This window comes from Schistocerca cancellata, chromosome 4, assembly GCF_023864275.1.
Source record: "Schistocerca cancellata isolate TAMUIC-IGC-003103 chromosome 4, iqSchCanc2.1, whole genome shotgun sequence".
Classification (NCBI taxonomy): Eukaryota; Metazoa; Arthropoda; class Insecta; order Orthoptera; family Acrididae; genus Schistocerca; species Schistocerca cancellata.
In genome coordinates, this window is record NC_064629.1 from 535366867 (window position 1) to 535391540 (window position 24674).

At 40.1% G+C, this 24674-nt stretch overlaps 1 protein-coding gene across 3 annotated transcripts in view; it reads left to right on the plus strand.

Annotated features, from left to right (window-relative positions):
• The window catches only part of LOC126183603 (ATP-binding cassette sub-family C member 4-like), a 267542-nt gene that overhangs the window by 52171 nt on the left and 190697 nt on the right, over nt 1-24674 (plus strand). For all 3 annotated transcript variants that reach the window (XM_049925712.1, XM_049925713.1, XM_049925714.1), the window contains exons 3-4: nt 9678-9812; nt 15369-15573. In XM_049925712.1, the coding sequence (XP_049781669.1) occupies nt 9678-9812; nt 15369-15573 (340 nt within the window). The remainder of the gene's footprint in view (nt 1-9677; nt 9813-15368; nt 15574-24674) is intronic.

Genomic DNA, 24674 nt, shown 5'->3' on the forward strand with positions numbered 1-24674 from the left:
AACTGTCTTGAGCATCTAGTTCGAGAGCCCACTCACGTCGGCAAATATTTTAGACCTTGTAGCTACAAACAGGCCTGACGTTATCAACGGTATCAGTAAAGAGACAAAGATTAGTGATCGTGATCATCATAGAAACGATGGTTATTAAAGTTAATAAATCAATCAAGAAGGCTAGGAGAGTACTGTTGCTCGTAAAAGCAGATTATCAATTATCATCATACCACTTAGACACTGAGTGGATATCATTTAGTTCGAGTGTGAGGGACGTTGAAGAATTACGGGCAAAATTTAAACGCATTGTAAATCGCGCTCTGGAAGAGTATGTGGCAATTACGAACGGAAATGAACGACCGCGGATTAATAACAAAATTCTGAAAATGCAGAGAAAGCAAAGACTGTAGCACCCTCGTGTCAAACGAGAATGCGCAAATGACGGCAGAAAAAAGTTGGTAGAGATTCATGAGTCTGTAAGAAGATGTTTTCCCGAAGCATACAACTACCACCGTCATGACTTAGCAAAAGATCTTGCCGAGAACCCGGGAAAATTCTGGTCCTATGTAAAATCACTAATCGGGTCGCAGCCTTCTATCCAGCCACTCGTTGATCAGTCTTGCGTGGCAACGTAAGACAACAATAGGAAAGCTGAAGTTTTAAATTTCGTGTTTAAGAAATCGTTCACACCGGAAGATCGCACAGACATCATTGTTTGACTTTTGACCATCGTTCAGAGTCCCTTATGGAGGACATAATAATAGGCATCCCTGGTGTACAGAATACTGAAAGAGTTGAAAACAGATAAATCACCAGGTCCAGATGGAATCCCAGTCTGATTTTACAAAGAGCGCTCTACGACATCGGTCCCTTACTTAGCTTGCATTTATCGCGAATCTCTCTCCCAAGCCAAAGTCCCAAGTAACTGGAAAAAGCGCTGGTGACTCCTACATATGAGAAGGGTAAATGAAACGGACCGCAAAATTACAGACCAATATCCTTCTCATCGGTTTGCTGCATAGTTCCTGAACTTATTCTCGGTTCGAATAAAATAAATTTCCTTGAGACTGAAAATCTTTCGTCCACAAATCAGCATGGTTTTAGAAAGTATGGCTTGTGCGAAACTCTGCTTTCCCATTTCTCACATGATATCCTGCGAACTATGGATGTGTTGACTGTAGGGGGATACAATATGACTTAAGCAAAATTTCTGGTTGGTGTAATGTAAGTTAATGCAGATGAGTAGGAAAAACACACACGTAATGTTCGAATACAAAAAAATGGTTCAAATGGCTCTGAGCACTATGGGACTTAACAGCTGTGGTCATCAGTCCCCTAGAACTTAGAACTACTTAAACCTAACTAACCTAAGGACATCACACACATCCATGCCCGAGGCAGGATTCGAACCTGCGACCGTAGCAGTCGCGCGGTTCCGGACTGCGCGCCTAGAACCGCGAGACCACCGCGTCCGGCTGTTCGAATACAGTCCGGTCGTTTAAATATCTGAGCGTAGCGTTGTAAAGCGATATGAAATGGAACGAGCATGTGGGGATTGTGGTAGGGAAGGCGAATGGTCGACTTCAGTTTATTTGGAGAATGATGGGGAAAATGTGGTTCGCCTTTAAAGGAGACCACATGTAGGACGCTAGTGCGACCTATTCTTCAGTACTATTCGAGTGTTTGGCATCTGTACCAAGTAGGACGAAAGGAAGATATCGAAATTGTTTTGAGGAGGAGTTACTAGATTCGTTTCCGGTAGTCTCAATCAACAGGCAAGTATTACGGTGATGCTGATGGGAATACCTGGGGAAGGTGACGTTCTTTTTAAGGAACACTGCCGAAATAATTTAGAGAACCGGCATCTGAACCTGGTGCAGAAGGGTTCTACTGCCATCAACATACATAAGATAAGATAAGGGAAGTTAGGGCCATTACGGAGGCATAGAGACAATCGTTTTTCTCACACTCTGCTTGCGAGTGGAACAGAGAAGGAAATGACAGGTAGTGGTTCAACGTAGTCTCCGCCACGCGCCAAACGTTGGCTTGCGGAATATGTCTGTAGATATAGATGTACACTTGTGCAACAGTTAGCAAACATTAAACTATGCGTTTTACAAAGCAGCAATTGAAAAACCCATATTTTTAACTCAATCACCTCTAAGCAGTATCGTAGATACAGATGTTCGAATATCCCCCCGTCAACTTCAATTCGTTTGTGCACTCTTGGCAGAACGTGTTGTTTTACATGTCTGAGTGCCTTTGCACGTACCCTAATGAGGGAAGCAGCCTCCTCTATACGATCAAGCCGTTCGTCTCCGGTACTCACCATTAGTTCATCCAGCCCCATAAACAAAAATGTTACGCCGAGAGGTCTCGCGATGTTGGTGGTCAGTTAGATTTACTACCACGACCAGTCCAACGATTGGGGTAAAATGCATACGTGCTCTCCACTAGCCCAAAAAACTGTAGGAATAACGTGCCGCTGATACAGTAGCAGTGGAAGTGCTGGACGAGGACACCCTCATACTACTGGCCGTACTGCCACAGCAGCAGGCTGCAGATGGGCTTCCCGTCTTATCTTACCTGGTGTTGATTAACTGTACTGTACTGCCGCAGCCGCAGCAGCTGCCATCGTGCATATGTCTATGAAATGGGGGTCCTTACGCTTTCAGCTACCAAGTTGTAACTACCTTTCATGGTCGCCCAAAGACCCACTTCCCCCATCCAGAAAACATATGTGTAGGTCACCGTACATAGGAGACTTTTTAGGATTTTTGGTAGGGTAGTGAATAACAACAAATATTCTTGGACAAACTCTTTTATTTCCAGAATGAGATTTTCACCCTGCAGCGGAGTGTGCGCTGATATGAAACTTCCTGGCAGACTAAAACTGCCTGCCGGACCGAGACTCGAACTCGGGATCTTTGCTTTCCGCGGGCAAGTGCTCTACCATCTGAGCTACCCAAGCACGACTCACGCCACGTCCTCAAAGCTTCACTTCTGCCAGTACCTCGTCTCTTACCTTCCAAACTTTACAGAAGCTCTCCTCCGCTGCAGAGTGAAAATCATATTCTGGAAACATCCACTAGGCTGTGGCTAAGCCATGTCTCCGCAATATCCTTTCTTTCAGGAGTGCTAGTTCTACAAGCTTCGTAGGAGAGCTCCTTTAAAGTTTGGAAGGTAGGAGACGAGGTACTAGCAGAAGCGAAGCTGTGAGGAGGGGGCGTGAGTCGTGCTTGGGTAGCTCAGATGGTAGAGCACCTGCCCGCGAAAGGCAAAGATCCCGACTTCGAGTCTCGGTTCGGTACACAGTTTTAATCTTCCAGGAAGTTTCAACTCTTTTATTAATTCTACATATACATTTAAACACAGAAAATAACTCTTTCTTTACTTCTGTTAGGTGCAGTTTTAGTGAAATCTGTCTTAATTCTAACTTAGAACTTAAATACACATCTGAATCATCTAGCTCCTTCTCCAGCCAGTAATTTGACAAATATAAGGAAAGTATTTTTTCGAATTCTAATACATATCTAATTTTCTTCCTGTAAAACACGTGTGTTATGTATTTAATAGTTAACTGTGTTCCTTCTTGCAGCTGTTCTAGATGAGAGCATTTGGGAATTTTAATTGTGCCTCTTATTTCCTCCATGACACTATTGTTAAAACATTCCATAGATTCCTATGTGTAAGCGGAATTTCACTATAGAACTTAAAGTTTACAACATTTGCAAACGAGTGCCCATTAAACGTAGTTATTTCATCAGTTTTAAAATCTGCAAACAGCTGTTCTGTTGCTAGATGCACAGTGTCCAGTTCGCCACATTTAGATACAGTATAACTATCGTTTTTAAGCCTGTCCAAATGGAAATGAAGGTTTATAAAAAAAATTAGTGTACCCTCTAATATAGTAACCGTTCTCGATTCTATTGATTTTGGCCAGTGCTTTCCATTGCTGTTTACTGTAAATGTAGATATATCATATTCTCCAGTTGTGGCCACATTTCTCCTTACACTGTGTTTAAAACAATATGTAAACCTTGCTTGCACATTTTCAATAGCTTCTTCTTTAACCAATTACAGTTTATATTGTTCTTTTATCTTCGTCATTTACTCTAGTTTTCATTTCTTGACTTCGATGTCCTCTTTTGATAGTTTTCCTTTTCGTAGACATAACACATTAACTGTACTTGCAGGAGTAATTTCCTTAATAGGGAATGGTTTAAGTCTGTCTGACACATTGGTTCTTTTTTCATAAGACTAGTGGAATAATATTGTTTGTGGGGATCAGGCCTAATTCTGTATACCATTTATGTCGTCTTTGTTGGTGTCACTGTTAAGAACCTCCACGTAGTCTACAGATAGACAATTAAAATTATATGCAGACAGAACATACAAGTCTGAGTGTCTGAAAGACTGACTTGTACACCAGTCAAATTTTGGGTATTTTATTACTGCACTAGACAAACAGCAGAAAGTTGTTGAACACCACACAGCAGCTGTTATGTAAGTTATTCGTTAATTAACACCACATGGAAACGATTTGCACACAGTACAGTGGAGCTTAAAAACTCTTGTACATGGTCAAATAAACGATCCATTCTGTAGTTGTATATTGCAGCCTCCAACCTGGTAATAGCATGTTCTTTAGCCAAGGAAGAGGTAAAAGTTTCTAGTAGTTGCATGTCTGGAAACTTTATGAAATCTGTAAGGCGGTTTCCGATGATTCTGTTCACACCTGTGCTTTTTGTCTGACATAAAAAATTTGTTATATGTCATTACTCTACAACCGGAGGTCATCAGCATTAAAAAATTAATCCTAACTCTCGTATGCTTATCCACAATCACATTGCTGTTGCCTTGTCAGTCTCCTTCCATGCAGAATTCATGGTTTGATACTAGATAGTAGCTGAAAGCGTAGTGACCCTCGCTTCTTACGTACATGAAAGGCTGCAATCCATATGAAGTAATTACGGACAATTTCGACCCGCGACTGCTATGGTCGCAGGTTCGAATCCTGCCTCGGGTATGGATGTGTGTGATGTCCTTGGGTTAGGTTTAAGTAGATCTAAGTTTTAGGAGACTGATGACCTCAGATGTTAAGTTCCATAGTGCTGAGAGCCATTTTTTGACAATTCCGAAACATCCGACATGTCTAGATATGCGTGCGATAATCTTTTTGAAATAATACCTTAAAACAAGAATGTTACTGATGAGGCGAACGGGTCGCAAATTGTGGAGTTCAAAATGGCTCTAAGCACTATCAGACTTAACATCTGAGGTCATCAGTCCCCTAGACTTAGAACTACTTAAACCTAACTAACCTAAGGACATCACACACTTCCATGCCCGAGGCAGGATTCGAACCTGCGACCGTAGCAGCAGCGCGGTTCCGGACAATTGTGGAGTTTATGGAACTTAGCTCAAAGATTTGCACATACCGTACACGAGCAGATGCCACCCAGAGGTCGGGTAAAGGTGTGGATAATGCGGCCTCAAAGTTTCGCACAATCGTAGATGACAAGAAGTGCCTCCACAAGGGCGTTGGCGTAGCTCAACATATGGTACGCCAGGTAATCTTTCGATAAAAAAGCCACGGGGTACATACTGCACTGCATCTGCAAGTAACGCTGTCCAGTCATCACGACAAATAGTTCATCTGTGGGGATGGGATAAGCACCCTATCATGATCACACTATTCAATGGGGTCACTGAGAGCGTGGATATGTGTTTATTTATAAATAGTTGACGTGTATGTGCGAATGTGGCGGGATAGTTGGATGACCCGCTTGTCATAGTTGTGTGTGTGTGTGTGTGTGTGTGTGTGTGTGTTTGAGAGAGAGAGAGAGAGAGAGAGAGAGAGAGAAGGAATGAATGATTGCACACTGTGTATGCATTTACTGTATATTGTGTACCATGTACACAACTGCATACTATATGTGCTTGTAAATATTGCATATATATTTGTGTATGTGTGTGGTTTATCTTCATCTGATGTTGTCAGTCCCTGTTTCCCATGTATACATATTGCGTACAGCAAAGAAATGTAAATAGAAAAAAATCATTCATTAAATGTAAATACTGTAAATATTGAAATAAATGTATATACTGTATACAGGATGACCCAAAGGTCCGTTAACATTTGAAAACTGAATACTTCACGGAATCATCTAACTTTTTTTTTCAGTCTTTTGACTTGTTTGACACCGCCCGCCACGACTTCCTCTCCTGTGTCAGCGTTTTCATCTGAAAGTAGCACTTGTAACCTAGCATAAAGGAAGAGACGCAAAAATTGACACTCCTGACTGAATTCACATGACGTTTTATTGGAACGAAAAGAAAAGTGCACAAGATTACCAACAGATAGCGCTGCATATGATGCAAAAGCAATAACTGGCGTAACTGATGGTATTTAGCAAAGACGATATTCTTTGTAGCAAATGCTCAACATGTTGGCAATCATTCGTCAACAATACCTATAGTCGAGGGAAAAAGTTGTGAATGGCACTGTACAACAATCCGTAGGCATGGTGAGAAACTGTCTTCGGATGTTGTTTTTTAGCATTCCTAATCAGGTCGGACTATGTGGGTGAACTTACTACTTCAGGTAACCTCACAACCAATATTCACACGGATTGAGGTCACAGGACCTTGGAGGACACGCATGACAGACGAAGCGGCTCAGCAAGCGATAGTCACCAAGCGATGTGTGCAAGAGATCTTCCAACCCGTGTAACGATATGGTGTGGGGCTCCACCCCGCATAAAAGTCGTACCTTCCGACACGTGTTTATCAGCCGGGTTATGGATGATCTCATTCCCTCTCTCACTACTATGGGAAAAGCAGTGTACAGGCTCTTCTTAATTTTTACTAGTTTTAGTGAACGCAGTATCTCTGTACCTCATAGTATTAATTTTAAAGGAAACTTTATATTTGTATGTGTTTGCAATCTTTTAAATTACAAGAAAAAATAATTTATTGCAAAATAACCTTGTAAATAAGCCATAAATAAAGAAAATATTATTGTTGGTAAATATACAAAAACTGTTGACAAAATGAACAAATTACGTCAGTAAATTATAAGTTATTTCCATATTAGCGTTATTATTTACAAAATAATCAAATCCTTTCACTACAGAGTACAATTGACTAGGCTCATGCGGTTGAACTATAGCGAGAAAATATTATTGTTTACAATAAACCTGAACCTTTTCCCCGTAATACTCATACCTTGAATCAAGAGGCTTACACATTTGAGGTAGTTGTAAAGGATGATAAGGAAGGGTGTTGGAGGAGGAGCTCGAATCTTATTGTTGCAAGGGCTTTCCGCCATTTTATTTGCTCCCGTTGGCTGAGACAAATAGGAAGATACCAGGGGTTTCCCACAGTCTTTACGAGGGGCGTTCAATAAGTAATGCAATACATTTTTTTCTGAAAGCAGGTTGGTTTTATTAAGGATTCCAGTAGTCCATGTTATTCCCAATTCTTTTGGCTACGAAATAAAATGAGCGTATGCCACTGATAGCTTGGCTGCCACGTTGATCGCCCTTTCAGTTGAGACTACAATGGAAGATTTGTGCGTCGATGACGATGAAATGGTAACGAGAACAACACTACACCCAGTCTCCGAGCGGAGAAAATCACCGATCCAGCCTGGAATAGGAGCTTGGCCCGCTGCGTGCCAGTCAGACGTGTTGACCACTGGATTAAGGGGGCGTACCTTTTGACTACAAAACCTTGTTTTTCTACATAATACGCGTTCAAGCCGAAGGCCTAACCCCACCTTACTGGGAGTGCCTATATGCTCTCATGGCACCACCTGACTGGTCGACTTCGGAGCCAACGCCTTGCTGCATCAGTAACCTTCCCATCATCCGTGTACTGCTTCACTCAGAGTGCATACTTCATTGGGGTAGACGGATGGGTCACGCGGAGTGGCCGCGCGGTTTCAGACGTCATGTCACGGCTGCGCTGCCCCTGCCGCCGGAGGTTCGAGTCCTCGCTCGGGCATGGCTGTATGTGTCGTTAGCGTAAGTTAGTTTAAGTAGTGTGTAAGACTAGGGACCGATGACCTCAGCAGCTTGGTCCCTTAGGAACTCACAAACATTTGAACATTTTTTGTAAACAGATGGAAGTCTGTAGGTGCGAGATCAGGGCTGTAAGGCGCATGAAGAAAAACGGTCCAATGAAGTTTGGTGAGGTCCTCTCGAGTGCGTAGACTTGTGTGAGGCCTTGCGTTGTCTTGGAGAAGGAGAAGCTCGCTTGCATTGTTGTGGTGATGAACACGCTGAAGTCGGTCTTTTCAATTTCCTGAAGGTAGCATAATACATCTAAAAGTTGATCTTTGCACCATGAGGGAGGACATTAAACACACTAATCCCTTCAGAGTCCCGGAAGACTGTCGCCATGACTTTACCGGCTGAGGGTGCGGGCTTTCAACTTTTTCTTCAGAGGAGAGGTAGGGGTGTGATTCTACTCCATGGATTGCTCTTTTGTTTCCATTTCGAAGTGATCAACCAATGTTTCATCGCTTGTGGCAATGTTCTACAAAAAAAGGAGTCATATTCAGTCTCGTAACGCGCAAGTAATTCCACACAGCTGGTCCTTCGTTTCTCTTTACGGTCTTCTGCTAGGCGGCCAGGAACCCTGCGGCCATACACTTTTTAGTACCCCAGCTGATGTTTCAGCACTACCAACAGAGACATCCAGTTGTGCAGCGAGGTGTCACTTCGAATGAGAGTGTCCGCTGTTCCTACACTGCAGGAGTCACAGGTGTGTGCGGCCGCCGGCACGCGGAAGATCGGACATTTTGGCGAGACCTTGTTGCGATGATGACTGATGCCTGACCCAATGAGTCACTGCACTTTAGTTCACTGCCAGGTCTCCGCGGACTGTGAATATCTGCGATGCTGTGGTTTTCCCACAAAAGGAACTCAATGACAGGTCTCTGCTTTGAACTCATCTCCGTTGCAGTTTCCACACCGAATGCCACGTATAGTGGAGACACCCATCGTAAATTCGTAATATTGTAGTGGCTGAAGTGGGAATGTTTTACGAGATCCCGTAACAAATTTTTTCACCCGAAACTGGTCCAGAAAAAAATGTGTTGCATTATTTGTTGAACAGCCCTCGCATATCACGTGACTATTATCGAGTTACGTCGCAACCTGGATTGTAATTAGTCCACTTGCTTAAGATGTGGTTTTTTCTGGATGACCTTTATCAATTCCTTGTGGTTTCCGGGAGGGGGGGGGGGGGGGAGAGGGAGCTTGGGACTCTGGATGTGTAACCTCATACACCGTCTAATCTTATCAGTGATTTTGAGATAAAATGCTATCTGGGCCAAAACTCTCCTTAATATCCTCTAACTATTACGAGATACAGTGGTGTAATTGTCTGGCTCGCTGGAATAGTGCGATACTTGACCACAGAAATTGCTGGTGTTGCCGAAGTCTCAGGCATGTTTAGCGTTTGCCATTTTGCATTAACAACGTGTACTACTTGAAAATAGCATGAGTGCTTCGTCGTAACTATTCTTTCTCATAAAAGTAATAGAAATCTATATCCACACATGCACAAATAATTTTTAAATAACTAGATACAGATAATGAATAATATTATGTTAAAAACTGGAGTGATTGGGGCACATTATGTAAATGTCAACTGAGGTGTAATTTTAATTACAGGAACTGGCTATCCGAGGTGGAGAAAGCAACAGCTAAGGGGCGAAAACCGTCTCTGCTGTTAGCCATAATGAAAACCTTTTGGCTTCAGTACCTCGGCTGCGGCATTGTTCTCCTGATCGAGGAACTGGTTTTCAGGTAAGCTGTCGCTACTATTGTAAGATCACTTATCTCCATTAACTTAACTCTAATGTCTGTGAAATTCTGACAGCAAGAAGATTACTTGAACTGACATAAACTTCGTTCCACTCATTTTGTACATAACAGTATACAAATGATTCGGATTATATAATCTGTGTCCATACTCTGCAAATATTTATGATATGCATAGTAGCGGATACATCTCATTGTACCACGTATTAAGTTTCCATACCGTTTCATTCCCGTATGGAACGAGGGAAGAATCACTACTTAAATGACTGCTTGCGCTCCAAGTAGTCTAATCTTGTTTTCGCGATTCCTATGAGCGTGACACGCAGTGCGCTGTAGTGTGTTCGTAGGTACCTCAATACTGATTCTTGAATGTTTGAAAGTAGGCTTTCGCGGGACAGTTGACATGAATCTTCAAGAGTCTGACAATTCAGTTTTTTCAGAGTTTCCATGGTGCTTACCTTTTCTTTGTAGACGCACTGCATTTTGCGGTATCCAATCAACGAGCCAATGTCTGCAGCCTGATTTGTTTTGTTCATCCCTTGTCAGTTCAGCAATTCTATCTTACTTAAATTTACAACTCTGTCATAAAATATATGCACTTTTTTGAATGAAAGCTTTGTACACTACAACAAAATCTATTGTACAACAAGTGATAGCGGATATTCTCCAAAAATAATGTCAGTTTTTTCAGAATTACCTTGGTGCTTCCCCTTTCTTTGTAGACGCACTGCATCTTGCGGTATCCAACCAACGAGCCAAAGTGTGCAGCCTGCTTTCATTTGTTCGTCCCTTGTCAGTTCAGCAATTCTATCTTACTTAAATTTACAACTCTGTCACTCTGTCATAAAATATACGCACTTTTTTGTATGAAAGCTTTCTGGACGACAATAAAATCTATTGTACAACAAGTGATAGCGGATATTCTCTTAAAATAATGTCCGGTTTTGCAAGTACGTGTCATCTGAGGCACTGGAAGAAATTAGGAAATTCTTACATATTGGACAAGCAGTTATGTGAAGAAACATGAAAACAAAATTTAATGAAAGTTGTTTAGTAGCACGGCCCACTACGCAAAGATAAAAATGAAGAATGTAACAAACGAGGTGCCAATGGTAAAACAGAAAAGTGAGATACTTTGAATAAAAACTGAAATTAGAGAAGCATATAAACTGAAAGATAAATGTAATAGGATGGATTTTAATATTCATGTGGTGCTAGGCAACCTCTGACCTCAAGTACAATTTACATGACTGTCGGGGGAGATATAAACTAAAATAAATGTGGAGAAAGGAGTAATTTATTACAGGAACAGAAGAAAATTTTTAATTTAAACGCGAATTTTGACTGATACACAACAAAGTGCATAAATTGTGGGGCAGGCTTGTAAATTCAACCAAGGTAGAGTTGACAAGAGATGAGATATAAAAGTAATCTATATGGACAACACAATCTGTTGTACAATTTATGTGTGCCGTAGAATTTTCTGATTTCTGCCTAAGACACTATTCTATCCGCTGTTTCCGCACATTTATCCCTGTCGTATCAGCATGCCTTGTGTGATTTGATATCTCACGGTACGGCAAAGTCATTTCCAAGAGAACCCTCATTCCATTCTATCGAACTCACTCACATGCTAATGTCGCACCCTTTGACATTTAGTGGGAATCTGGGACTTATTTTGACATTTCCGTATTGTTCAACAACACTCCATTAAATAAAATTACGAACATTGGCCCATCAGGTCACTCAAAAAAGGATGCTAATGGGCATACGTGTACGTGATCTCTCTCTGCAATCGCACGTTTGTTGTTCTGCACATCCTCCAAGTTTGGATACATGTGAACTATACTTTCTGCATGGTGAAACATTCACAAGAGTTACTGTAGACCTTTCAACTCCATCATGCTATTAGTCTGTGTCACTCAAATATTTACGTCAATTATAGACAAAAAAATTCCATAGTGCTATTTATCTGTTGAATGGTACATTATTTTTCAAAAATTGTTGTTGGATAACTACATGAAAGCCACAGTTAGATACCATGTTAGGAAGCTCATTTTTAGTGATAGTTGTCCACTTGTTGCACCAAAAGAGCAAAGTTCCTCGTTCTTGCCCAGATGGACCAATTGGGGCCGACGCACCGCCGAATCATGCTCTGCCAGAGACGTCATTTGGATGCGATATGAAGGGGCATGGGATAAGCATACTATTCTCCCAGTTGTTGTAGGCTTTCTTGACCTTGGAGCCGCTACTTCTTAGTCAATTAGCTTCCGAATTAGCGTCACGGGGCTGAAAGCATACCTTTCCAGTCCTCCCACCAAGGAAACATTCTTGGAAATACCAGGAATCGAACCTGGTTCCCCACACAGTAGTTAGATATGCCACCTATAAGTTTTATTTACTTTATTTTTACTTTTCATTTATTTATTTATTTATTTATCTGAGAAAGTGTAGGAACACTTTCCTCCAAAAATATGCCTCCTGCTCAGTTTGCCTAAACAAATTGTTCAAGTTTAATGAACCTGTTTTACCTATCACATTATACATATACTATAAATGAAAGAAAGAGGCATTATTTCACGCATCCCGAAAGGAATAAACGACTGCTTTCATAGTTATTACAGCCTGAACAGTACCAATCAGTCCATAATGCCAATTATGTATGTTAACTTTTCGTTTTAATGCTTTTATAAATCAAACTCTGAGGTATTCAATCACATAATTTTGGTTTTTCAGAAATTTCTTTGCCGTGTAGAGGATGTTTGTACGAAATAACGAAGTTTCACAAGTTATATATTTAAATACAATCTCTTGCGACTATAAGGAAGTCTAATTAAGACCAAAAGCATTTCACTTTCTTTTAAAGCATCTTGAGTGATCAGGATTTTTTTTCTTAGACCATTCTTCATGTTCCTCTACAAATATGTGGTAAATTTTAGCACACAGCGCTTTCACTAAGACTAAATATATTCACGTTTTCGTATTTTGAATAACCACTGCCATCTGGCTATTTTGTGCACTTTGTTAGTGCGACTTCGACTGCGGGAAAAAGAGGCCGAAAAGAAAATGAGACAACATGTAGCAAAGTTTTTTTTACTGATATACCTGTTTTCCAATACAACATTGCCATTTTGTAACATTTTCTTTTTGTCCTCTAAACACACAAGAACCCAGGACTACACCACCATGGTCTGTTTCTCAAGCTGCCGTCAGTGAAAACACCTGTTATTTTTTAAACTTTTCTTTCAGTTATGCCTCAAGGCTGGCAGCCCTTATAGCGAAGCCAGTGCCGCATGTTCCCATGCTGGCAGTTGGAATTCCAGTTCGGAGCAGACTAGCGTCTTTTGGACCCAGTCTAGCTTGTAATGGTTGATACGCCATGTCTGCCAATTGTTGATATCCGGCTCTCCCAAGGGAGTGTATGCTGCGGATCCGAAGCACAGGCAACTTGCAAACCATCCCTGTAATGTAGGCAGTTGTGGTTGCAGGAGATGACTGGATACAGCAATAAGGACGAGCACTGACGTCCAGAAAAGAAAAGCATTCTTCAGAAAATGTTTGTTTCAGGTGTAAATGAGTTGGTTTGCGACCTCAACAGTAATCGTGAGTTGACACGTAGCAAAATTCGGTTCCATTCCGTGTGCCTCCATCCACAGTGTTTCTTCACATAGTACCTTCTGCCACTACAATGTCGCATTATTAATGGAACATACACTTTGCGCCTATGTGCGAAGAGGCGGCTTTCACGAGATGTCTGGGAACAGTCAATGTCGATGCTGTTGGTTCAGTGTGTTGCTGTAGCTGACTTCCATTCTGAAGACAAACCCGCCAGGCTTTCAGGAAGATCTATCGTTATTCAGAGTGATAGTTTACCATGCTCGAGCTTGTTTAGGGATCCATAATCATTCGAAAACAAGACTACAGTCGTGAAATTTCACTTTGGTACACTCTTATGGGAAATGCTGTCAGCTACAGTGATGACCACTTTCTCTCCTACCAAATGTTTGCCATGCAACAGATTTCATTCAGGCAGGTTGCTGAAAATATTCCTCACATAGACCCGAACACAAGCACCGACCTTCAGTGGCTCTTAGATTTCTAGCACCTGAGCAAGAGGTGTCTAATTGAAGACTCAACCAGCGCCACACCTAGTTGTTCCAGACAGTATATTCTCCCATGGATGTATCAGCAGCATTTATTAGGTCACTGTACAAAAAAGAATACGTATCATGTAGAACGGAAGCCAAATAATTTGTTTAATAAAAGTAAAAATCAAGCTTTTATTGTGTATTATAGCATTTAATGTTTAATAAGTCATAAACAGTTTGGAATACCCAAAAAAATTCAGTAAACAACAATATGAATTGTACTAGACAGGTAATACTCGTCGACGTAGTGCAGTTTAGTAACCACCTCGTCAGGACGAGGTTCGTTGTAGACAATTGCGTACAGTTAGCTGTCCATAGCAGATAATGGATCAATACATTATTTTTGCAATGTATTTCGTTACAATATACTTTCACTCTATTTCCACACTAACAATCGGTCTATTTCAGTAACAGAACATATTCTGATTGATAGCAGTTGCAGTTCGACCAGATTCCAGTGCTGTGCTCATCATTAATTAGTCACTAAGTCGTCTTAATGACTTACGGACGCTGTGTGGAGCACCTAAAACTGATTGGTTGCTCTGCAACTACTACTGATACGAAAATATTGTGGAATATACATATAATGAATATACAGCTTTCGCATGTCTTCCCATTTCGGAGTACTTCAAGCTTTCAGAAACATTATTTGAATCCTTAATCACTGTATATTTTAAATTATAGGTTTAAGTTCAGCGACGTTCACGGTTGTTGCTGATGAGACTGTACAAAATTCCAATTAATGGGAGAAATTTTCAACTTCAAAGTTTGACTATCAAGAAGGCGAGAGAGATTTGGTGGCACGCAGTTCCTGATTGGCAAACCACTCTCCATTGTTTTGTGTTTAATCCCACATCTAATCGCCAACTCTTCCGGAGTGAAGATATTTGACTATGATGTTAATCTGTCCGTCGAATTGAGATATTAATTTTTTTTCTCCTTTGGTGCTACGCGAGATGAGTGAACACTTTGTTGTTACTGGATTTTATCCTTTCTCTTTCCTCTTACTGACAACTCCAAAAACTTCATTTCAAGCTCAGGAATCGAAATCCTCGCCATCAATAGTTGCATTTAAGGTACAATGTGCGAGAAGAAAAGTACGTCCACTCTTGGACGACCAAACGATACCCTTGGGGTCTCTCAGTAATCAATACCATGCAGATTTTCTATGGCCATGCTTTAATTTCCGAATTAACAGACCCAGTCCATACTTTGCCACGTCAGTTCGCCTTGGACAGAATGCATCTTAGGCCTCGGGTCGCACTATTTAATCCTAGTTACTAAGTCAAGTAATATTCAACTCAAAAGGGTCAATATGAGCAAGGAAAATGAGTAATTGGGTTCTTGGAGTATCATAGCGTGGTTATTTAGTTCGTGTTTGTGTTGTGTGCAGGGTAGCGCAACCCATCATGCTTGGGCAGATCGTGGAGCACTTTACGCAGGGGAGCAGCATGACGTCGGGAGAGGCGTGTGCGTACGCAGCGGCGCTATGCATCATCGTTTTCGTCAAGAATTGCTTCTACCACCACTACATGATGCTGGCGCAGCTGGTCGGCATGCGCATCCGCGTTGCCTGCTGCTCCCTGCTCTACCGCAAGGTAAGCTCCTTGCACCATCAATTGCTAGAGTCTAAAAGGCCTATTCGAAAGATCCATTGTAGATGATATTATTAAACTCCTTGTCTTTAGATTTAGTTTTAGATATATCTGGCGCATTGTGGTTGAGACTCGTCCCGGTGACAAATATGAGTAGTGAGCACAGTGCGAGCTGACATCAGAGCTAGTAAACTCGGACTGTCATCAGCACTGGATGAGAATGTCATGCCACGGCCCACCCTCCCACCCCCGACCACCCCCCCTCCCCGTCATAACTTATGGAGATTTGTTGTTAGTTGTTTCATCATTATGGCAGTAAGATACTGAGCTTTGACTGGGAGATCTGAGTAGGTGTAACACAGTTGACTTGAAGCTCAATGACTAATCTGTTCCCAAGAAAGGGGCATAACTCAAGAAAGAGTCGATAGATGTGACTGGACAAGCTGATATGGCAGTGAAATTCTGAGCTGTTAGTGGGAGACCTAAAGATGTGCGTTGACTTAGAAGCTCTCAGATTAGCCTATATCCTATTAAGGGGTGTGGCTTAGGAAAGGAAAGGAGAGGCGATGGAAAGAAGCATGGTTTTTGAATGGGGAAGAAGAGTGGGAGGAGGGGAGAGGGTAGGGGAAGTGTGGGGGAGGGGAAGAGTGAGGGGTGGTCAATGTCAGGTTCAAAGATTAAAGAATAATTTGTTCCAGAATCAGCAACGTGTTCCTACTTTAATTATTGTACAATCATGTATTGACCAACAGGTCATTTATGAATTGTAGTCTCCTTACCAGGTGACTCAGTGAATCATTTCGCAGAGTTAGTGCAAAGAGGAGTCAATATAATGTTCACTGAACTCAGCATATTGAATGATGCATTGTGAGACACGGAAAGTTAATGTAAGAGTGAATCCCCATAAACAATAAAGGAGAACTTCATTCCATCTTTATGTGAGACATTACAGTCAAACAGACATTATTGAGCAGAGTTAATAGTTTTGAATGGGTGCCAGATAGTAACTATTTCTCATTTCCTTTTGTAAGACTTCACATTTTCCTGCTGTTTTTACAGTTACAATCATATTTTAAAAAATTAAAAGTAATTTTTACGATGATAAAGTTAATAATTCAGTTCTAAAGAACCATGGCATTTCGCTATTAATCTCATTTCAAGTTGGGAAGTAATGCGTCACAAGTGCAATGCCAAAGTTTCACCAATCCACACGTAAAAAATAAATCATGACAATGCTACAAAAAGCGTTTGCTTGTGTTGACAAGAGGAGCATTCTGAACTGAATAGCGGGAATCATATTTTGTGTTTATATGCATGTCGTTAATATATTTCTAGAGCGAATGTCGTGAGATCGCGAGAGAAATGTTTTGAGCAAGATTCTTGAATAATGGTGTTTGCAGCATTGTATCGTGTACCGCTATAAGAGCGGGAAATAACATATCTCGTTATTCTAACACACAGATCCATAAGCATAAGACGATAAGATATCGATGATTGGAAAAACAATAGGAAATCTAAAACAAAAGCTGTGGTGTGAAATGAAATGTCGAACAGCTTTAAGTGATTTAGACATACTGGAGGAACACCAATAGAGAATGATTTGAAATAAATTTAGATACCTAGAGGAACTAGTCAAAGGAAACATCAGTTCATCACATGTGGCAGGAGCTTGAAGGGAAATACAGTAACTGATCCAAGGTTGCAGAACACGTAATAGTAACTGATACTGTGAGATGGAAACGCATTTACATGTATGAAAAATAGTGGATATATGTAAAGGATGATATGCTTAAAAAGTCACTGGTTTATTGTTTTTGATGACTGATATTACATATGTAAAAATCCATCTGTGAACTATGGTAGTACTATTACTTCTTTAATTTAATATGGAAACAATATATCATCGCTTTTTATGGCTGTTTGCAACAATTTGAATGCAGTGTTTAACTTTGATATGAAACTGGGAGGACGAAGAGAGATTAACTCTAGTGCAACTAGAAACGAAGTATTAATGTTTCCAATTTCCTAATTGCAAATCAAATTTTGAATATATCCAGTCATATTTTCTCTCTTTTTCATTATATCCTAATAGTTGTTATCTTGTATTTCAGTACACTTCTTAGTAATAATAATAATAATAACAACAGAACAAAAATAACAATAACAACAGTAGTATATGCAGTAATAATAATAATAATAACTGATGTTCGTCCAAAACTTTTACAACAAAAAATTCGTGTCAAGAGAGACAAAAATTCATGACTGTATCACAGTTATGAAACCAAGAGTCCTCAGCGCCAGCAAAACATTGCCAATAAACAAAAAAAATACTTGAAGAAATAAAAAAAGAAGAGAGGAATGTCATTAGGAGAATTTTGGGAGTAAGACAGACCCAACGCGATTACAGGCTGCACTCATTCAAAATAACAGAAAAAAATTTAAACATCGAAATTGATATTAAAAAAAGGCGAATGGAACTTACAAGAAAAGCGACTGACAAAAGGGATAACAGACTATGGAACAGTACTTAAGAACTCAATACCTTGGCTAAATGAAATTCGAAAGGACCTCAAAAACGCAAACATAAAAACATAAGAGCAACCGACATTTTAGACAGAAACACGTTCAGACACAAAGTAGAAAAATGGGAAGTTGCATCAGAGTACCGTAAACAAAAATAGTACAGACTACAGTGGTCGGAAGAACGTAAACAAGCCTTCTTGGAAAAAATGATAGTCTGCTGGCACAACAAGAAGAACCTAAATAAAATTTGATTGATTTACTTGCCTACGTCTTCCACTGACTGGAAGAATTTGCTAATAATAGTAATAATAATAACAATAATGAAAACAAGAATAAAAATAACAATAATAATATTTATTCATCCTTTTATGATTTGTACAATGGTACGGGCAAGTCAGTTTCAAACAATGTATACAGTCTATAACGCAGACATGATACAATAGCATATGGAAGCAAGTATATGTGCCCTAATTTGAAGGATATTAATAAAAATCTTACGCTTAATATTTCTACTCATGTCATCGTTTTTAGAGACATTTCATTCACACTACTTCACACACTCAACTTCACTTACACAGGCATCATTTCTCTTCACCAGGTTCATTTTGACAGGTTGCTGCATACACATCTACATTACAAAATTGTAAACAGAGAACCATAAGCAAAAATATTTTTCACATGAAAGGTATACTAATCAATTTATACAAATTATTTAACGAAATGGCAGCCCTGTATCAACGTGAATGATTTATATATTTCCTCAGTGTCATAGAAACTATTAGACATCAGCCTCTTTTGCCACTCTTTCTTAAGGCAATGTAACGTTCCTACGTTGTTTGTTTCTACAGTCACATCAATGAAGTTTTTTTGTCTATACAGTATACCTCTCTAATGTACATACTTTTTTCTATAAAAATTGTTTCCATTTTCAATTTCTTAGTTGTGAATGTGGCTCTTAAATAGTAAAACATTTCTGTGTGATTTCAGGTAACACACTCATTCACAACTTTGAACTATTTTAAGATGTTCCTGCGTGATTCCTTTTTCGTATCACTTTTATCCATATAAACTGTAGCACACACACAAATACTTATTTATTTTGCAAGCCTACGAATTTACTACACAACACAATTACAGATGTGTCAGAAAATCTTTAAAAAACGAGTTTCTCGGCGTCATTAGATCATAAAATATGCAGAAAAATTTGTGAACTGGGCAACCACAGCCACTATAAATCATGTTGAGAAATAAAAAATGAAATGGCTCTGAGCACTATGGGACTCCACATCTGAGGTCATCAGTCCCCTGGAACTTAGAACTACTTAAACCTAACTAACCTAAGGACATCACATACATCCATGCCCGAGGCGGGATTCGAACCTGCGACCGTAGCAGTCCCGCGGTTCCGGACTGAAGTGCCTAGAACAGCTCGGCCACCATGGCCGGCGAGAAATAAAACCGCCTCAGCTATAAAATCCCTTTATTCTTAGCCACTGCCGGTTTCACGACACATAAAGTAGCATTTTCAGCTGTATGCAAGTGGAAAAACCATTACGTAAAAAAATAAATAATCCCAAACCTAAGATGAAACCGTAATGAAAATTGTACTCACTGGAGTCAAGTCATGATACACACAACAGGTTATCCCTGACCGCAACATTCATAGTCCGTCCCATGCAACAACGGCTATGTCTTGAAAGTAATAATATAGGGTGGATAACGCTCCCTTAAAACCTGTTGAGAAGGATAAAGAACGATAAAGAGAAATTCTACGTATTGCCCCAATGGATAAGAAGGGGATGTAGGAGGCGCACCGAACGTCAGCATGTAGAACTGAACACCCACGACATGTAGATGACAGTCCACTGGCTATACATTTTTGCCGCCATAACAGCAGCATGTCAAGGAAAATGGACTGCAGTGTAAGGGGTTCCTATTAAAACGTAAAATAAAAATGATACTATAACAAGCTGAAACGGTTTTATTTCTCAGCATCAGAAAGCAGTGTTAGGATACGCTATAGTTATAAACATACTGCTCTTGTGATACTTTCAAAACTTATTTACAACTGACAGACACATATTTATAGATGTTTATCTAACACATCATTGGTAATGGGACGAAAAGAATCCTTAATGTACGGTGATATGATAATATACTTTGTGCTAGACATTTTATACTGATTCCCAGATTACGTATCTACGCTGTGAGAGGACCTGAAATTTGATGTGGAATGTCCTGTGCATCCACACTCTTCTTTGTATTCATTACTGACTTGACACAAGCGGTAGCTGAAGCAACTTAAGCTCCTTTTTTTGCGAATGGTAAAGCATATTCAAGTCAGAAATTGTGTAATATAGAGAATGTTATAAAACCCATACCTTCTGCCACTGCTGAAGTAATATACATCATTTTTGTGACTTAAATTTAGCGTTGTAGTCTATTCACTAGCGTTACTAGCAAATATGTTACAGCGCATACTCATATAAACATAATGTCTTTGCCACTAACACTAGACAGTGAGCTAAAAACAGAAATCTTCGTTGCAAAAATAATAAATATCAGCGTAAGGTGACCACATCCTTCGGGACCTCAGTATGTCACCTCACAATGTTATTAACGCATAGATCACTAAAATTCTTTGTATGTAAATGAATACCTAAATTTGCCCCTGAACAAAGAGTCCCATTGATGCAGCTGTTTCTTTATAAAAGTATTATAAAGAAAAAAATTGTTCTGACAGACAAGTGAAAGGTCTATGTTTTGGTGATTTGTTGCAATCAGCCCCCGCCAACTCTTAATATGATTACGCCGTGCCACGCGGATGAACGCACCTGAGGGTAGCAACGCCAACTTATACATGGGTCGGACTGTAGCAGTGAAGGGTTCGACAAAGGATGACGTGGGAGTACGTGCAAAAACAGTGGTAAAATTAACATTTTGGACAGAATATCGAGGTTGCAAGAAAGACGTAAGTTCTGCAAGTAAAATAATAAAAGAATCATATTCGACGAAGTGTTGGGTATGATTAAACAATGTGTTACAGTCAGTACTAGTTTTATGTATTGATAGTTTGTGTCGACAAACATAGTGAAAAATAATAATTTACATCTCAAAATGAATAATTGTGGATTACTTCTTTCATTCAATAATTTACCCAGAAAACGTCACCACAAAAGGAATGATACACCGAACCACTGCTCGCCGTCATCTTGAAGGTAAAACAGGACACATTATTGGCAGGGTCTAGAAACCATCTCTTCAAGTGTACAAGATGAATCAGAACACGCTTTTGACGTAAACAGTGTGGCAGTCAGTGCTGACGTGTAAATATAACACGTTACAGACTCTTTCACTAACATTTCCTTTGGAGTCATATTAGATCACACGAAATTAAAACAGTTGCGCAAATAAAAACTGTCATTTACAGCGGCATGAACATTAATAGACAGAATTAATAGTATACATACCTCTCCGTGCGATCTAACTATACATAAGTTGCATTACATCAATTAACGAGTACTCACAGTAAATCAATAGAAATAAGCAACTCTTGATTGACAGCTGACTTAGTTAATATAAAAAACAGAAGATCCATTTAATTCTGTTCTCAGACTTGTTCTCCTTTTTGTCATTATTAAAATTTGTAAAATGAAGTTAATTCTTATACGGTATTATTGTTACTGTTATAATTTTTTTCGGTGCCATTCTCTTTCCGTTATTCATGGTTCCGTGTTATGTCATTCTGCTTTACGCTTATTTTATTTCGATTTCTGTGTATGATGTGGAATATTCTATGACGTGTCATTGACATAGACACCAAGCTGAATAAAAATTAAATAAGTACAAATAAATGAAATAACTCTAACTTTAGGATAAAATTGGTAGCAGGCATTCTTTGGATAGTAGCTGAGATATGCATCTGCACCGGTGTTATGTTCGTAGCTACTCGATCGTTAGTGGCATGTAACACTGCCACAAGGCCTGGTTCGAAAAGCCGTTTCCGTTTACAGGTCTCTGTGACATTCACCTGTCTGCTGAAGCATTGAGCTCATTGCTGTACTGGAATCTCTGTATGAATGAGAACAACAGATCTACTTCCACAAAAGTATGGGAGCGTTGAAAGTCCAGTAGTCTGTGATGTTTGTTGGGTCTCTATGAGACCACAAGTGGCAATAAGAAATTCTCACTCGATGCATCGACAGTTGGATCGTATCTGACATAAGAAACGATTCCTATATCCAAAGAGACAAATCCAACAATTTCAAGGAGAGGCTCCCGGGCAATTGGCTAACTGTAAGTCGCGACTGCCCTAGTCACCGAAACTAACATATTATTTACAGTATCAAAACCTCACAAAGCTGGCTAGATTAGAGTCGTATTGCTAATAAATAAATAATGAATATCTGTCTATCCGATTAGAATCTAGTATGCTTTGCGAAGAACTGTGTGACTTGACTCTGTAATTAAAGTACTCACGACACTGGGATGTGGTATGTAACACACTGCAGAAATCTTGGCTTTCGTGCTCGGGTCACAAGGAAGCCATAAGCGTATAAGGAAAAAGAAAATGAAAAGAAAATGCTCAGTCTCAAGGTGAGCAACGTGTTGACGAGGCGAGTAGGTATCGATGAGAGATAAGCATGTAGCCTCCAAGACACCTACCAACTCATAATTATAAAATGATACTCTGGCTTCATGTAACATGATCAGAAACTTACGTTTCCTGAAATGAAAGAAAAACCTTTCAAGTGAGCACTTAAATCTCAATCAACATAAAACAGACCTCCAGCAAGCATCCTAGCCCACTGACCAAAAACGGACATTGGGAGGGGGTAACGTATCAGGAGCGAAGTTTGACCGACGTTAGCTACAAACGATGTTCTTCAAAATATGTGAAATGTTTGCGTGTGCTTCACAACACCTCAAGAGAATGTAGACGAAGAAAGATTTGCAAGAATTAAAAGTGAGTTGTCGCAATACAGTTGCGAAATATCTTAGCCCAAGAAAATTACGTTTAGATTTAGTAAACAGCCAAATTCACATTAACATAATTTAGGCGCAGATGACAAGCTGCCAGTACACGATGATGTACAGGGAGTCCTGCATACCGCTTTATGTAAAATTAAGGTAATGACAACAATAAATAAAACCTGTTTTAGGCGTCATTTCCATAGATTAGTTATTTGTTGCGCAGACTTTGAGCTTTGTCTCGTTATCGCACGTCTGTTGCATAGAAAACTACCCTCAGGTGCAGGGAGCAGAGTGCGACACACGCGGCTACCGAAAGCATAGCACACCAATAGGAGAAACTAAAAGAAAGTAAGATAAGACATCCTCTCATCATCGTGTTCATTAGAGATTAAGAATTAGCTTATTTAGAGGTAGAAGTACAACACAATGGCATCCAGCGCAGTCAAACGTCTACCGCCCCGTATAATTCATATCATGTGATGCAGTTTTGGCTCGACTTTCCGTGTGGCGGATACTAATTTAAGAACAATGAAACTAAAAACACAGTATATTGGGCTTGGAAATAAGATAGTCACAATTCGAATCACTCAGTTATTGCAAATACCTGGGAATATTGTTGCTCAATAGTAAAAATCATATGTTCGTTGAGAACTTTGGCTCACCGTGAAACCATATCTACATCTACATCTACTCTGCAATCCACCATACGGTGCGTGGCGGAGGGTACCTCGTACCACAACTATCATCTTCTCTCCCTGTTCCACTCCCAAACAGAACGAGGGAAAAATGACTGCCTATATGCCTCTGCACGAGCCCTAATCTCTCTTATCTTATCTTTGTGGTCTTCCCGCGAAATGTAAGGTGGCGGCAGTAAAATTGTACTGCAGTCAGCCTCAAATGCTGGTTCTCTACATTTCCTCAGTAGCGATTCACGAAAAGAATGCCTCCTTTCCTCTAGAGACTCCCACCCGAGTTCCTGAAGCATTTCCGTAACACTCGCGTGATGATCAAACCTACCCGTAACAAATCTAGCAGCCCGCCTCTGAATTGCTTCTATGTCCTCCCTCAATCCGACCTGATAGGGATCCCAAACGCTCGAGTACTACTCAAGAATAGGTCGTATTAGTGTTTTATAAGCGGTCTCCTTTACAGATGAACCACATCTTCCCAAAATTCTACCAATGAACCGAAGACGACTATCCGCCTTCCGCACAACTGCAATTACATGCTTGTCCCACTTCATATCGCTCTGCAATGTTACGTCCAAATATTTAATCGAAGACTGTGTCAAGCGCTACACTACTAAAGGAGTATTCAAACATTACTGGATTCTTTTTCCTATTCATCTGCATTAATTTACATTTATCTATATTTAGAGTTAGCTGCCATTCTTTACACCAATCACAAATCCTGTCCAAGTCATCTTGTATCCTCCTACAGTCACTCAACGACGACACCTTCCCGTACGCCACAGCATCATCAGCAAACAGCCGCACATTGCCATCCACCCTATCCAAAAGATCATTTATGTAGATAGAAAACAACAGCGGACCTACCACACTTCCCTGGGGCACTCCAGATGATACCCTCACCTCCGATGAACACTC